The sequence below is a fragment of the Diceros bicornis genome, chromosome 35 (assembly GCF_020826845.1).
Source record: "Diceros bicornis minor isolate mBicDic1 chromosome 35, mDicBic1.mat.cur, whole genome shotgun sequence".
Lineage (NCBI taxonomy): Eukaryota > Metazoa > Chordata > Mammalia > Perissodactyla > Rhinocerotidae > Diceros > Diceros bicornis.
Window position 1 is genome coordinate 27812506 of NC_080774.1, and position 13625 is coordinate 27826130.

General features: G+C 61.3%; 1 protein-coding gene and 1 long non-coding RNA gene across 2 annotated transcripts; one reads left to right on the forward strand and one right to left on the reverse strand.

Moving 5' to 3' along the window:
* Positions 1-1015: 1015 nt before the first annotated feature.
* On the forward strand, positions 1016-5622 carry LOC131398415 (uncharacterized). Its single transcript, XR_009216874.1, has 3 exons — positions 1016-1102; positions 4741-5315; positions 5396-5622. It is a non-coding gene; the product is annotated as an uncharacterized LOC131398415 (long non-coding RNA).
* Positions 5623-10467: 4845 nt separating this feature from the next.
* Positions 10468-13185, reverse strand: LOC131398402 (cationic amino acid transporter 4-like). Its single transcript, XM_058531909.1, has 4 exons — positions 12170-13185; positions 11106-11698; positions 10741-10849; positions 10468-10640 (listed from the first exon to the last, which is right to left on the reverse strand). The coding sequence occupies exons 1-4, from the start codon at positions 13149-13151 to the stop codon at positions 10468-10470; spliced, it is 1857 nt and encodes a 618-aa protein (XP_058387892.1). The 5' UTR covers positions 13152-13185.
* Between the last annotated feature and the right edge of the window lie 440 nt (positions 13186-13625).

Below are 13625 nucleotides of genomic sequence, written 5' to 3' on the forward strand. Positions count from 1 at the left end.
GGTGGGGCTGGGTCCTGCCCCCAGTGGGAGTGTCCCTTTAACAGCTGCTGGCCTGGCCTGGCCTGGGCGCCTGCTTTTCCTCCTGCTTGGCTGGGGCTGCAGCTGCTCTGCTGACCCTGCTCCCCGGCAGCCGGCAGGAGCTGAGCGCATGGGCTTCCCGGGGGCCACGACAGGCTGGGGGCTTCTGGATTACAAACTGAGATGTAGGTGATGACCAGGAACTGGGGGGTGGGCACCCCACAGAGGCTGCTGCAGCTTGGGGTCATGGTCTCCGTGGTGGGGTAAGAGAGTGGCTCCTGGGCAGGTTGGCTGGAGGGACCGTGACTGGTCCTGCTGGGCTGAGGGTGAGGTGTGACTCCTCAGGGGCTGGACTGGTGGTAGTGGAGGGGGCAGGCTGGGACAGGGTGGGGGCACAAGGAGTGATCTCCGTCTGTGTAGAGGCAGCAGGTACAAGAGCAAGCCGCGTGCTTGTGTCCTCCTGTGTGCCCACCTGCCTCCTTTCCTGGGCCTTGTCCCCAGCACCGTGTTGGGCTCTGTGCACAGAGCAGGATGGGTCTCACTCTGCCCAGGAGGCCCTGGGAGGGGCAGGAGGTAGTCCCTGACACATGTGAGAGCTGGAGACCAGGGGCCGCTGAGAAAGACCACAGTTGTGACTGGGTCAGGGGAGCCTTTAAGGAGGGAGCTGGGTCTGGCAGGGGCAGGGGAGGGTGAAGGCTGGGGAAGGAGGTGGTGGTGGGCATCTTGTGTGAGAGCCCTGGATCTCTGATGCGTGGCCGGAACTTCTGGGCTGTGCAGGGTGTTTGGGGTGGAAATGAGGCTGGAGAAGAGGTGGGGGCCCTGAACGCTGTGCTGGGAGCCTACAGGGTGTAGGGGCTGAGTGGGTGGGGCCCAGCTCTGCCACTGTTCACTGTGTGCCAGGGACACACCACACTGCTCATCACCTCCTACCACAGTGGGCCCTCCTCGCCGCAAAAGGCTACCAGGAGCAGGACCTGAACTCCAGATTACAGTCATCACCAAACTCAAAGGGGTTTCCGTCACCCAGATTGAGAAGCTGGGGAACCGGCTGTGGGACGTGGCCGACTTCGTGAAGCCGCCACAGGTGGGTGCTTTGGTGCTGCTGCCAGGCGCTGACACCTCTGACCCCACCCTTGACACACCCGAGTGTGTACAAGAGGGGCATGTGATGGGCCGGGCGCTGTCACAGGGCCGGGCGCAGGAAGGGCCAGACAGAGGAGTGGCCCTGGACAGGGCTCTGGGGGATGTGTAAGAGGTTTCCAGGTGGACAAGGGGACGGGTCAGAAAGCCAGGCCAGAGGTACTGCATTTAGAAAGGCTGCACCCAGAAGAGTGGAGGGTCTGGGAACTCAAGGCTTGATCTAGAGGGAGGGGTGGAGGGGCAGGGGGCCTAGGGCCTGGAGCTCCTGAATGCTCTCCTCCCTGACCTGGGCCCTGCGGTCTGGCTCCTCTGCCCCTCCCACACTGCATTACACCCAGATCCTCTACAGCCCCAGTTTCCACCTCTGTTCTGTTGATGCCCCAATTGTAGCCCCGGTGACCACCTGCCCTGAGCACAGCTGCCTCCTGTTGCGCACCCACCACATCCAAGGAGAAACCCTCTCCCTCTCCCAGTGCAGCCTCTTTCCATCCACTGAGTGCCATGCCATCTACCAGGACCAAAGCTGGACCCAGCTCCCCACCTCCCTGCCCCCCACTCCTGTCCATTCCTTCTCCCGACGTGTTTCCCTGCTGCCCCTGCTGCGCCTGTGGTCTGCTTGTGGGCCCCGAGGTGCGCTCCACACAGCAGCCAGGTTGAGCCCTCACAGGTGACACCATCAGAGCCTGCCAGCCCTTGCTTTCCACCCTGGGAAGTGTCCCTTTATGTGATGGTGACCACCAGGTCCCTATAGTCCTGAGCGCTGCCACACCCCTGCCCTCTACCCAGCCCTCCCCTCCCCTTCCCCGGTGTGCATACCCCCAAACGTGCAGAGCTTTCACATGCAGCACACTCTTGCCAGCCACCTTTCCCCACAGCCACGCAGGGGAAGAGCTCCCTGGCAGAGCTCACTACCTGCTCCCCCGGCCCTCAACCATGTGTGCCATGTGAGGTCCACCTCCCCCCTAGCCTGGGCAGGCACCAGGCCCAATTTCGCTCTGGATCTTCAGTATGTAGAAGCAGGAAGCTCTTGGAAAATTCTGGTTGAGCGAATGAGAGTGAACATGAGAAAAAAACTTGCCTCAAAGAGGCGGACAGGGGCTCAGAAATGGCCAGAATCCCAGCCAGCCTCCTGCCTCTGCCTCAACTTGCCTCACTGGATGCGTTTTCCTGGGGCACAGGGTTGATAACTGGATGGGTCAGGACCCCTTCCCTCACAGACCCGGCTGCCAGCTTCTGGCTTCTCCCACTGAGGGAGCCAAGCAGGGGCCCACCCTGACCCTTGCCTTCCGGGGAGAGATCATGCTCTTCTTGTGAGCAATTTCCTTGTGACTCCAGAACAAGTTCAGGGCAGATGCCCAGAAGTAAGGCTGCCTGGGAGCTTCCCAGCGTGCCCCTGTTCCTCCACCAGCCCTGGGTCACCAACCATGCCCCCCTTCTCCTTCCTAGGTGACTGAGGGCTCAGTATATGCTGCTGTGTCCCAGACACTGAAATGAAACCTGATCATAAATCATTTCATTTGGTCTCACAAACATCCTGCCTGGCAGGTATTACTGCAGTCCCCATTTAAGATGAGAGGACTGAGGCCCAGCCAGGTTGAGTCACTGACCCAGGCCTTCAGCCTGTGGGTGACAGGACTCTGCACCTCTGAGCAGTCCTGATTCTTCCACCGTTGTTCTCCATGAGGTTCCCCAATTGGGACCCAGGACATAGCCCTGGAAGCCTCCCTCCATGGTGACGTCTTTCCTTAACTGAGTCCAACATGGAATCACTAGCTGGGCTGGAGGGTCAGTGTGTGGCCTCCTGTCCCCTGAGTCCTAGTCGTTGGTCCCCCCGCAGTCGCTGGGGGCGACATGTCCCTGGTTGGCCGCGTCCACAGACGAGGTGAGGCACATGCACAGAGAATGTGCTGACGTTCAGAAACACACATGATATCCCTCCCTTGCTGAATGCTCAGAGACGTCTAGTTGATTTTCGGTTTGTAGACTGTCCTGAAGTTGTGCTGGGGCCACAGTTCTGTGTTTTCTGGAATCCACGTGGTTCCTCTTTGCCCACGGCCGGGCTTCTGGCCCTTCCCTCGAAGCTGCCGGGGCTGGGTAATTCATCAGACCTGACACCCGACTTCCTGAGAATAGCAGAGTTCCTGCCAGCTCCTCTCAGGGTCTGGTCGTCTGGTCCCTGCCAGCACATGCTCTGTGCTCCTTGTAGTGTCACGGCCTCCAGCAAACACCTGCAGAGCCTCCCCCAGACCAGGCTTACAGAACTCCACCCTCCCCACCTCCCGGAGCTCCTGCACACACAGCCCGGCCAGGGAGGCAGGGCCTGCGATGGGGCAGAAGCTGCAGCTGGGAGACCCAGGGAGGCACGTCAGCCAACCCGGGGCCTCAGGAAGGGTTTCCTGCAGGATGGGAGGTTGAGTAGGATCTAGAGAATGTCCAGGCAGAGGGGCTGTGTGGGCAAAGGCCCCAACTGTGTGAGAGGAGGCCCCTCCAGGGTTCCCTGCTGCTGAGTGGGGTGGAGCCTAGATTTGGACTGGGGCAGGAAGGGGGTAGCCCCAGATCACAGGGCCCTGGGAGCCCCTCTAAGGAGCTGAACTGGAGACAGCAGTGGTCGGAGCCATAGATGGGCTCAGGGGAGGGGCGCTCGATTGACTGTGTTTGGGATGGGCCACTCAAGCTGCTGGAGGGAGGAGGATGAGGGCAGAAGTAGATGGTGGTCACCATGGGGTCTGGTGGTGGTTATCATGGGGTCTGGTAGTGGTGCCCATGGGGTCTGGCCGGAGGAGATCGTGGGCCACCCTGGGTGGATAAGAGGGACACATTCAGGACATAGGGACAGCGAGGCAGAGCAGGTGGCCTCACACTGTCCTCTGCCTACTTATCATAGTCCCACTCCCACAAAGGCCCCCCATCTCATTTGGCTTCTCAGAGTCCCAAGCCTTTCCTGCCACCTGGTGTTCCATTCCTCCTGCTGCCCCTGAACCCAGGGCCCTGGACAATGCCATCCACCCTCCACCTGGGAGAACCATGCCTGTGCGAGTGCCTGATGCTTGAGGGTGCTTCCACTCCAGTTCAGGGACTCCCAGAATTCTCACCACCATCCCCTCCTGGCTGATGCCCAGAACTCTGTGACTGTGTGCAGGCACTAATGTCCCTGTTTCACAGCAGAACAAGTGGGGAAGGGACTGGCCAGTGGTCCCTTGGCCAGTGTGTGGCGTCCCACTTCCCTACAGGCCCCTCTGACGAGGGTCCCGCCCTTTCTCTGCCACAACTAGCACCTCCACCCTGGCATGAACTTACCCTCCCAGAGTCCCTCCACCTTCCCTATTCTGTTATCTGAATTGGACCAGAGGAGCTGGGCCTCGAGGAGTCACTACTGCCCCCACCGGGGAGAGAACCCTCAGGAGGGAAGGAGTCTTGCTCTGCCTTGGGATACAGCACTGCACCCCGATCTGACAGGGCTGCTCGCCCTCCCCCCTCTGACTACCTCCTTTTATTTGCACCCCCCAGCTTTCCCATGTGCCCCCCAGACTCAGGGAACCCTGGGGGATAAGCAGGGGAGGTTCATGTCCCTGTGGCCGGCAGGGCTGGGTCACGAAGGGGAGACACCTCCTGGGCCTGGAAAATGCTGCTCTCTCACCACCTCAACACCCTCCATCCCACTGTGAACCGCTGGGCTGACGAGGACTGTCCTGAAGAGAAGACGGGGACGCACAGCCACGGTAACTGTGGGCCTGTCTTCCAGCCCCTCCACTGGGATGGGAGTTCAGGGGTCCGTGCTGGGACACTGGGTGGCCCCCCCGTGCAGGCCCCGTGGTGCCTTTGCATGTCTTCTTTCTGCCAACAGTCCCCTGCTCACTCCCCTCCCCAGGCCCTGTGGAGACTCGAGGGCCTGGAGTTTGTCTTGTTTTCAATGCATAAAAACGGGCCAGTGTGTGGAGTTCAATGGGACCCACAGGACCTGTGAGATCCGGGGCTGGTGCCCCATGGAGAGGGACACTGTTCCCGTGTAAGTGTCCTTGACACCCAGGGCAGGTCCCAGGACCAGCAGAGCCTGCCCCTGACCTCCCCCCCTGCAGGAACCCCCTGCTGCTCCAGGCTGAGAACCTCACGCTGTTCATCAAAAACACTGTCGCCTTCAGCAAGTTCAACTTCTCCAGGTCAGCATGGGGGGTCCTGGCTGCCCCAGATCCTCCTTGTCCCCTGCCTGGCCTTACCCCCTGGTCCCACCCCTTCCTAGATCCAATCCCTTGGAGACGTAGGATGCTGTCTATTTCAAGTGCTGCCACTGTGACCCACGCTTCAGCCCCACTGCCCCATGTTCCGCATCAGGGACCTCGTGGCCATGGCTGGAGGGGTCCGTGAGGACCCGGTGTTGGTGGCTCCTTGGGGGACAGAGTTCTGGGAGGGCTCGGGGAGAGGGTCCCTGCCTGCATGCTGGTGGACCAGTGATGTGCTGTGTGCAGGGTAGGGCTGTGGGCACCCACGTCCGCTGGGATTGTGACCCAGACGCTGGGGGTTCCAACTATGGCCCTGTAACTCCTTCCAGCTGCGGGAGAGGAGCTACAACTTCAGGTGCGGCCCCACTGCCCACCTGCTGCTCCTCAGCCAGGTGCCCCTCCACCTGTCCTCCTGTGGCGGCCGGGACAGAGCCCAGCCTGGTCCATCCCTCAGGCTGATCTGCTGTGTGTGTGAGGGGTCCCCAGGGCAGGAGGGGGTGCTCTCAGCTCCAGGTCCCCCAGCAAGGCTCCGTCCTGCCTCTCTCCTGAGCCCTTTGGCCTCCACCCGTGTGTCCCCACACCCCTGCTGCAGCAGGTACCCCTCACCCCACACCCTTCCTCCACTCCACCCCGCCTCCAACATCGGGCTCCATGGAACAGCAGGGTCTTTACTTTTCCCTTAAGGTTTTATCTAAACAATTACAAAAATCTATATAAAACTTAAAAGACTGGTACTGTGAAAACCCATATAGGCTTCATCTGGGTTCACCAGGGTGGTTTATTTTATTTTATTTGTTTACCATTTTCCCCATTTGCTCTCTTCCTCCCTCTCTAGAGTGAGCCAGATATACGTAGATAGATTTCACAGGAGACTGCTGGAAAGTAAGTGGCAGATATGGACACTCACCTTCTCAACGCTGTCCTGAGAATGAGGAGCTTCCCCGGGTGACCACTGGCCTCTTGTCACACTCAGGAAATCTAACATTGGTGGATAAATCTAATATGTAAATTTCCCCAACTGTGCCAATAACAGTCCTAAATCATTTTATTTTCCTATCCAGGATGCACTCAAGGATCTTGTGTTGCATGTATTGTCCTGTCTGAGTCTCCTAAGCAGAACCCCCATCCTTCTGTCACCTTATGTCACCTCGTCACCCTCACACATATGTGCACACAGCCACCAGGTGTGGAGGTGAAGCCCCTGACGCTGCTCGCTGGGTCGGGCCGGGCCTGGTGTCGCTGACCTCCCCAGCCCTTTGCAACCATGTGGGGCTGGACCCCACCCACGCCCTTCTCCCCTCACCCTGTGCTCTTGCCCGCCCTATGTTTCTGCCTGCAACTCCTTCCTGACCCCTGGGAAACCAGTCTGAGAGTCTCTTGGCAGGAAGTGTTCCCTGGTTCCTAGGGGAGAGTCAGTGCCCCTCTCTGGACCCCCACAGCCCCGGGCCTGCCCCCACTCCCCCACCCCAACTGCTGGTGTCTGTTTAGAGACCCTCTGTCCCCATCCCCTCAACAGGCAGGGAGCTTCTGAGAGGCAGGTCACAGCTTGCTTGTCCCCTGTGTCCGCAGCAACGACACACGGCTGAGACCCAGGACTCGGGCTGGGGGTGGATGGAGTCAATGGATGAGTAAGACCAGGCCTGTGAGGGCCAGCCCAGCCCAGCAGTGGGCAGAGCAGGTCACTAGACCCTCTCCTGCCCCAGGACAGCCGCTGACTGGTGGGAGGCCTCAGGAGTGGAGGCCCTTAAGGCTACAGGCTCCAGCTCTATGAGATCCTTCAACATCCTCATCACCGGGCACGTAGGGGTCAGGCTGGGGTGGGTGGGGCAGAGGTAAGGGGTGGGAGCGAGCAATAGCCACAGCAGGAGAGGCTCAGCCCAGGTCTCCCTCAGGCAGGGAAGCTTGAGCTCATCCCCACAACCCACACTCTGGGCACTAGAGCGGCTTGGCTGGGTGTGGTGAGTCTGGCCAACGTGGCTCCCTCTGGCTGCTGGTAGCATGTGCCCCCTGAGTGCACATCCGAGCCCCTGTGCTGACACGAGTCTCGGGGTGAGGGCAGGGGAGATGGGGGGACGGCAGGGCGGGGGCCAGGACGTGGGTCTGCCCTGCTTCTCCCAGCTCACCTTCTCCTGTGACCTGCTGCTGCTGTACGTGGATGGGGAAGCCCATTTCCCCTGGAGGACCAAGTGTGAGGAGGGGAGCTGTGGGCCTGCCTGGACCCTGGGCCACACTTTGGAGGATGGTGGCTGGAGCCCCGGCCTGCTGTCCTCATCTGCAGGCAAAGGCCCCGAAGGCCACTGCCAACCCTGAGCAGACAGAGACAGCTTCCCCACCCCCACATCCAGCTGCCCAGGCGCCTTAGAGGGGTCCCAGTACTTGCCCCACTGCTGCTGCTGGGAGCTGGACACCATCATCAGGGTGGCCCTGGAACCCATTCTCTAGCCCATTCCTCAGGCCTGTACCTTTCTCTTCTCTTTAGGGACTGGGGGTTGGGAAGGCTGTGACCCCACCCTCAGGATTCATGGACAAAGCCCTAGCAGGACCAGAGCAGGGGGTCGGGGGAGAATTCCACCCTTTAGCTCCCAGACAGACTCTCCCTCCCCCAACTCCAGCCTTGGCAGGGTGCTGGCTGGGACGACAGAAGCCAGTTTTGTATAGAGACCTGCAGGGAAACACCACGCAGGGCGCTGGTCCAGTGGGGCTCCTGCTGGGTCTGGGTCTGGAGAACGCTCTCCCAGTCTGTCTCCAGTGTTCCCAGCAGCTCCCGCTCACCAGCTGTCCCCACACTGGCTGTGGTCTACTCTGGCCTTGCCTGGCTCCCAGCCCTCCTCCCCTGCCAGCACTCCCCTCACAGTAGAGCCTCTCCCCTCTCACCGGCCCTGCCCCAGGGTCTGTGCAGCCAGAGTCTAAGGCAAGGAAGAAAGAAGCCTGACAAGAGGAGTTGTCTCAGCTGCTCTGGGGCTGGGCTCCTAGGGCAGGTCCCTTCCCAGCTCTGGGCCTCATCCATGGAGTGAGGAGTGCAGTGGCCAGAGGATCAGACCCCCTAGGACCCCAGGCAAGGGCACAGGCACATCTTGGTCCCAAACCTGCTCAGCTTGTGAGCACCAACCCCTTCCTGGTGGCAGCCCTCGGGCTGTGAGGGGCTGGGATGTGGAGGGGGGAGGGGCTGAGCTGGTGGGCATGGGGTCCTTTGGGACCTTCTGTATGTCTCCTTGGTGACCCCAGCCCACTGCCCAGGAACCTGCTCACCCGGCTCCTGGGAGCCATGGGTTGGGGAAGCTGTATATCTGGACACATATGTCACTGCTGCCCAAGGTCACACCTGAGAACGTGTCTCGGCAGCTGCGCACCCCAGCCTGAGGCAACTGCCTGAGGACCACTCTCTGACCAAGACCCCAGGTGGAGCCCAGGGGCTGGAAAGAATATCCTTAGCAGACGACATGGAAGCCCCCATACGCTGGCCTAGTTCTTGTTCTGGAGTCCTCCCAGGGGCCTGAGTCCTGCCTGCTGGAGAATTTCCCTGTGCCCCTGGGCCCATGGTCAGGAGGAGAGGCATGGGGGCTACAGGAGCCAAACCCTTTTGGTTCCAGGGAGGGGCAGGGATTTGGGGGTCCCCACCCCAGGGAGACAAGAGGCTGCCTTCTCATGGGTCCCTGGTGACCAAGGACATGCTGGCAGCTTGCTGCTGGAGTGACATGGGCCAGGTTGGGGAGAGCCAGGGCTGGGGCCCAGGCTGGGCAGCATCTGGAATCATCTAGCACCTGGAGCCTCAGAAAAGCCTTGGGGGTCCCTGCTCCTCTCAATCCCCAGAGCTGAGTCCGTGGGAGGCAGGTTCAGAAGGGCCAGGGTGAGAGAACACAGCCCTGAGCCTGCTTATTGGAGCGGGGTCACAGGCACCTGGTTGTCCTTGGGGCCCAGAGAAAGCTGAGGTCAGGGCTGCAGAGAGCCGAGGAGTAAAGCTGCCAGAGCCAGCAGCTTCCTGTGTGGTCCTTACAGGCAGGAACGGGGAGGTGGGGGCGTCTATGGCAGATGTAGCGTGGCCTTGGGGAGACCAATGGGAGTGCAGGGTGGGTCTGGGGACCCCCAAGGATGGGGCCCCACTGTCACCAGGGGTGTGGAAGGTACCCGGAGAGGCCCAGGTGCTTGTGCCCCCACCTGCACATGCGTGTCCCGTCCCAAGCCTTTATCACAAAGCCCTGAGGGGCGGGCAGGGGGAGAGGCAGCTGGGGAGCTGCGGGCAGCCCTGAGCTTGGAACCAGCTCTGCTTCAGTCTGCACGTGGGTGTGCACCCCCAGGGGAGCCGTGTGGGCCTGTCGGCCTGTGCCTGGGAGATGCATGTGCCCAGGCAGGTGGGCTCTACATCTTGGTGCAGGTGTCAGGCAGATACCCTGCTCTCTGGGAGCCCCAGAAAACCGAGGGAACCCCGGAACTCCACTGCCCTTGCTACGCGGCCTCCTTGGGGTCCAGGGTCTGTCTTTGGATCCTCTCCCAAGGGGACATGTGGGGAGCCTGGGAGGGACCCTGACTCTGCCCTGTCAGGGACCACTCTGTGCTTGGTGTGTATAGGCCCCTCTGAGCTGGGCAGAGGGCATGGCCTGAGGGCAGGACCCTGAGACCCAGGCCTGGCCATGTCCCTGACTCAGGCTGTCCCAGGGCTGGTGCCTCCACCTTATGGATCCTCGGCATCTTTGCTCCGGATTGGAGACAAACACTTGGTTCCTGGGGGCAGGTGAGGACTCAGTGCCACAAAGAACGCCACAGCGGACATGGCAACAGGCCACATGGCTGGCCAAGCAGTTATTATTGTGGATCCCTGGGGCTGGGAGCCTCTTCCCTGCCCGCCCTACTCCACCTGCCCAGGTAGCTGGAGTTGGTCATAAACTGGAAGGTGCTGGGCAGAGTCCACCACACCAGCACTGGCTACGGCCCACTCCCAAAGACTCGATGCTCAGCACCGGGGCTAAGGTCCCGAGGTCCTGAGGACGCCCCAGCATGGGCAGGTCTGTAAACCTGAGCTGCCTCGGATAGAAGGGGCTGTCAGCCCCTCCTGCCTCCCAAGCAGGTGCGGAAGGCAGGTAGGCCCCATCAGTCCTCATGGACTGGCGGGCTGATCCATGAGGGTGGGCTCCTGGGCCACTGACTGGCTGGGCGGCTGCAGGGGCTGCACCGTCTCCTCCAGGCTGTCACGTGTGGCAGTGAATTCCGGCTGCTCCCGCTGGTTCTCCTTGCTGTGCCGGATGCCGTAGCCAAAATACACCACGAGTCCTGCAAGTGGGGCACAAGCCTGAGGGGCAGGTCCCACCCCTGCTTCCCTGCTTGCCCTCCTCCTGCAGCCCACCTGGGGACCCAGCCTGGCCTCACTCACCGATCAGCAGCCAGATGGAGAAGCACAGCCAGGTAAAGGAGCTCAGATGCAGCATGAGGAAGATGTTGAGGAGGATGCTCAGGGCTGGAGTCAGGGGCACCATAGGAACCTGAGGGGCAAAGGCAGGGCTGGGCTGGGCTGTGGGAAGGTCTGTTGGCCCAAGGCCTGATTTCTTGGGAGTCCACAGAGCCTTTCTCCACCTCTGGAGTTTCTGGAGACAAGTACCCGCTCACCATGCAGAAAGAAGGGGTGGGGTACTGGCCTCCCCTGCCCTGGGACCCCTGGTACACCCTGCCATGGTGGAGGAGGAAGGGGCGAGGGGAGCTGGCTGGGCTGAGAGTGATGGGTGCTGCTGGAGGAAGTACCTGGAAGGTGTCCTGCCGGCGCTGTTGCTGGTGGGCCCCCAGGACGAGGAGACTGAGCAGAAACATGACGGAGCTGAGCAGGAGCAGCAGGGTGTAGCCCCAGAGTGGGAGGTGCAGGGCCGAGTCCCCGAAGACCAGCACGCAGTCCAGAGTGATGGCCGAGGCCACCAGGACACCGAGTGCCCAAGCCACGGCAGCTCCAGGCCTGCACCCACCCAGGAAGCTGAGGTAGGGCCTCAGGGCTGGTCGCAGCTGCCTGGGCTCAGGGGCTGAGGCCCGCTCTGTGCCCCCAGGGCTGACTGGGCCTGGGGCACTCGATGGAGGGGCCTTTTGGAAGCGTGGCATGATAATGTTCATGGCCGTGAAGGTGTAGACCAGCATCGAGCTGATGGAGTGGAACTGGACCAGTGCCTCATGGTCCAGCAGCAATGCCAGGAAAGCGATGATGACCCTGAACACCAGGATGCCCACCATGGGCACTTGTGTCCGAGGGTGCACGTGGGCAAACACCTGGAAGAAGAGCCCGTCGGCGGCCATGTCAGAGACGATGTGTGGCAGGGAAGTGAGGCTGCTGAGCAGGAGAGTGGTCATGGCTGTGGCAGAGGGTGGGAGACTGGTCAGCATGGTGGACAGGCCCACCAGGGGCCACTGCTGGGGGCCAGGGCATGGGTGGCCCCTTGGGAACACGGGCATGAGTTTTTCTGAGCTCTCAGAGTGAGCCTGCCTGTAGGTGGGTTGCTGGATTTTTCCCCCTCACCACCCAGGGGAATGGGACACCCCAGTTTAGGTGACAGACCCACTGGAGAGTCTGATGAGGGCTGAGTCCCTCCGCCAGGAAAGGACTTGAAAGCACGTGCCCAGAGCTGACCTTCTATTTACAATTGGGAGTGGCAGTGAGTAGGTCCCTCCCAACCAGCCTGGGTGGAGAGTCTAAACATTAGCCCCTTCCTGGGCCCATGATGCAACTGGGAACACAGGTCTAGATGGAGATGTGTTCCCTGGGAGATTTAGGGCAGGGACCCACCTCCGTGTCCCCTCCCACCTTACCCGGAAGGGCCCCTTACCGCAGATTGCGCCAGCTGCCACCATGAAGCCCACCCAGCTATAACCCCGCTGGTAGAAGGCATCAGCAAGAGCCCAGTCAGGGTCCAGGCTGTGCCAGGGCACCATGAGGGTGAGCACAGTGGAGACGAGGATGTAGGCACCAGCTACCAGGCCAAGAGAGATGGAGAGGGCCATAGGCACAGCTCGCTTTGGGTTCTGGGCCTCCTCACTGGAGGCAGAAATAGCACCAAAGCCCACGAAGGCTATGAAGCAGGTGGCAGCACCAGCCATGACGCCAGAGAAGCCGAAGGGAGCAAAGCCCCCCTCCTCAGTGCTCCAGTTGTGTGGGCGGGCCAGTACACACCCCAGGATGATGATGAAGAGGATGACGACCAAGCTGATGGCACATACGGTGCGGTTGAGCCAGGAAGAGACACGGACTCCACAAAAGACGAATGTAGAGACTAAAAGTATGATGCCAGCAGCCAAGAAGTCTGGGTATGGGGCCAGGAAGGGCACCTGCCAGATGCCCACATGGGCCTCAATGAAGCTGCGGATGCGGTGGCTGAAGATGGCATTCAGGTAGCCGCTCCAGGTGCGGGCCACAGCGGTGCCAATAATGAGGCGCCGGAGGAGCATGTTCCAGCCAATGAGGAAGGCCCACAGCTCGCCCATGGACACATAAGTGAACAGGTAGGCAGAGCCTGTGGTGGGCACAAGTCTTCTGAACTCTGCGTAGCATAGGGCTGCCAGCAGGGAGGCAACAGCAGCCACGCTGAGGGACACGAGCACTGCAGGGCAGGCCATCGCCTTGGCCACAATGCCCATGAACACGTAGAGGCCAAAGCCCGTCATGGCACCCACACCCAGCAGGGTCAGGTCCAGCGTGGTCAGGTGGCGCTGCAGTGACGTCTCCCTGGTGGTCTCCTCCAGTGTCTTCTGCCGGTTCAGCTTCTGGCAGAAGCGCCCCAGGCTGGCAGTGCTGGGCAGTCCCCGGGCCATGGTGGGCAGCTGAGAGGAGCACCAAGCCACCTGCCAGTACCTACGAGGGCCTGAGGGAGTGACAGGCTGCCCAGCCAGGCCCTGAACAGCCCTCAGTCCTTGCCATACCCTGTCCTGGGGACCACTGGTTAGCTGGAAGGATGGATGAGGCAGGGGTCAGGGCCTGCCAGCAGGGTGGGCAGGAAGTCACAGGGAAGCATGGAGATCCCTTTGGCCTGCCTCCCAGGCAATCAAGGGAGCCTGGTGGAGAGGACCTGAGCGTGTTTGGGAGGGGTCCTGGAGGTGGGGATGGGGCAGCCACTGAGACCCCGGCTACAAACCTCTCCAGTGATCTGGGATCCCAGAGCAGGGTGGAAACCCGAGGCTTCCCAGGAGCTGAGCCAGGCCTCCAGGACCCGGAACAGGACTGTTCTGGCCCAGGCAGACACCTGGCCTCAGACAGCAGCGTTCATCACCCTCCTCCCCGCCCCACCA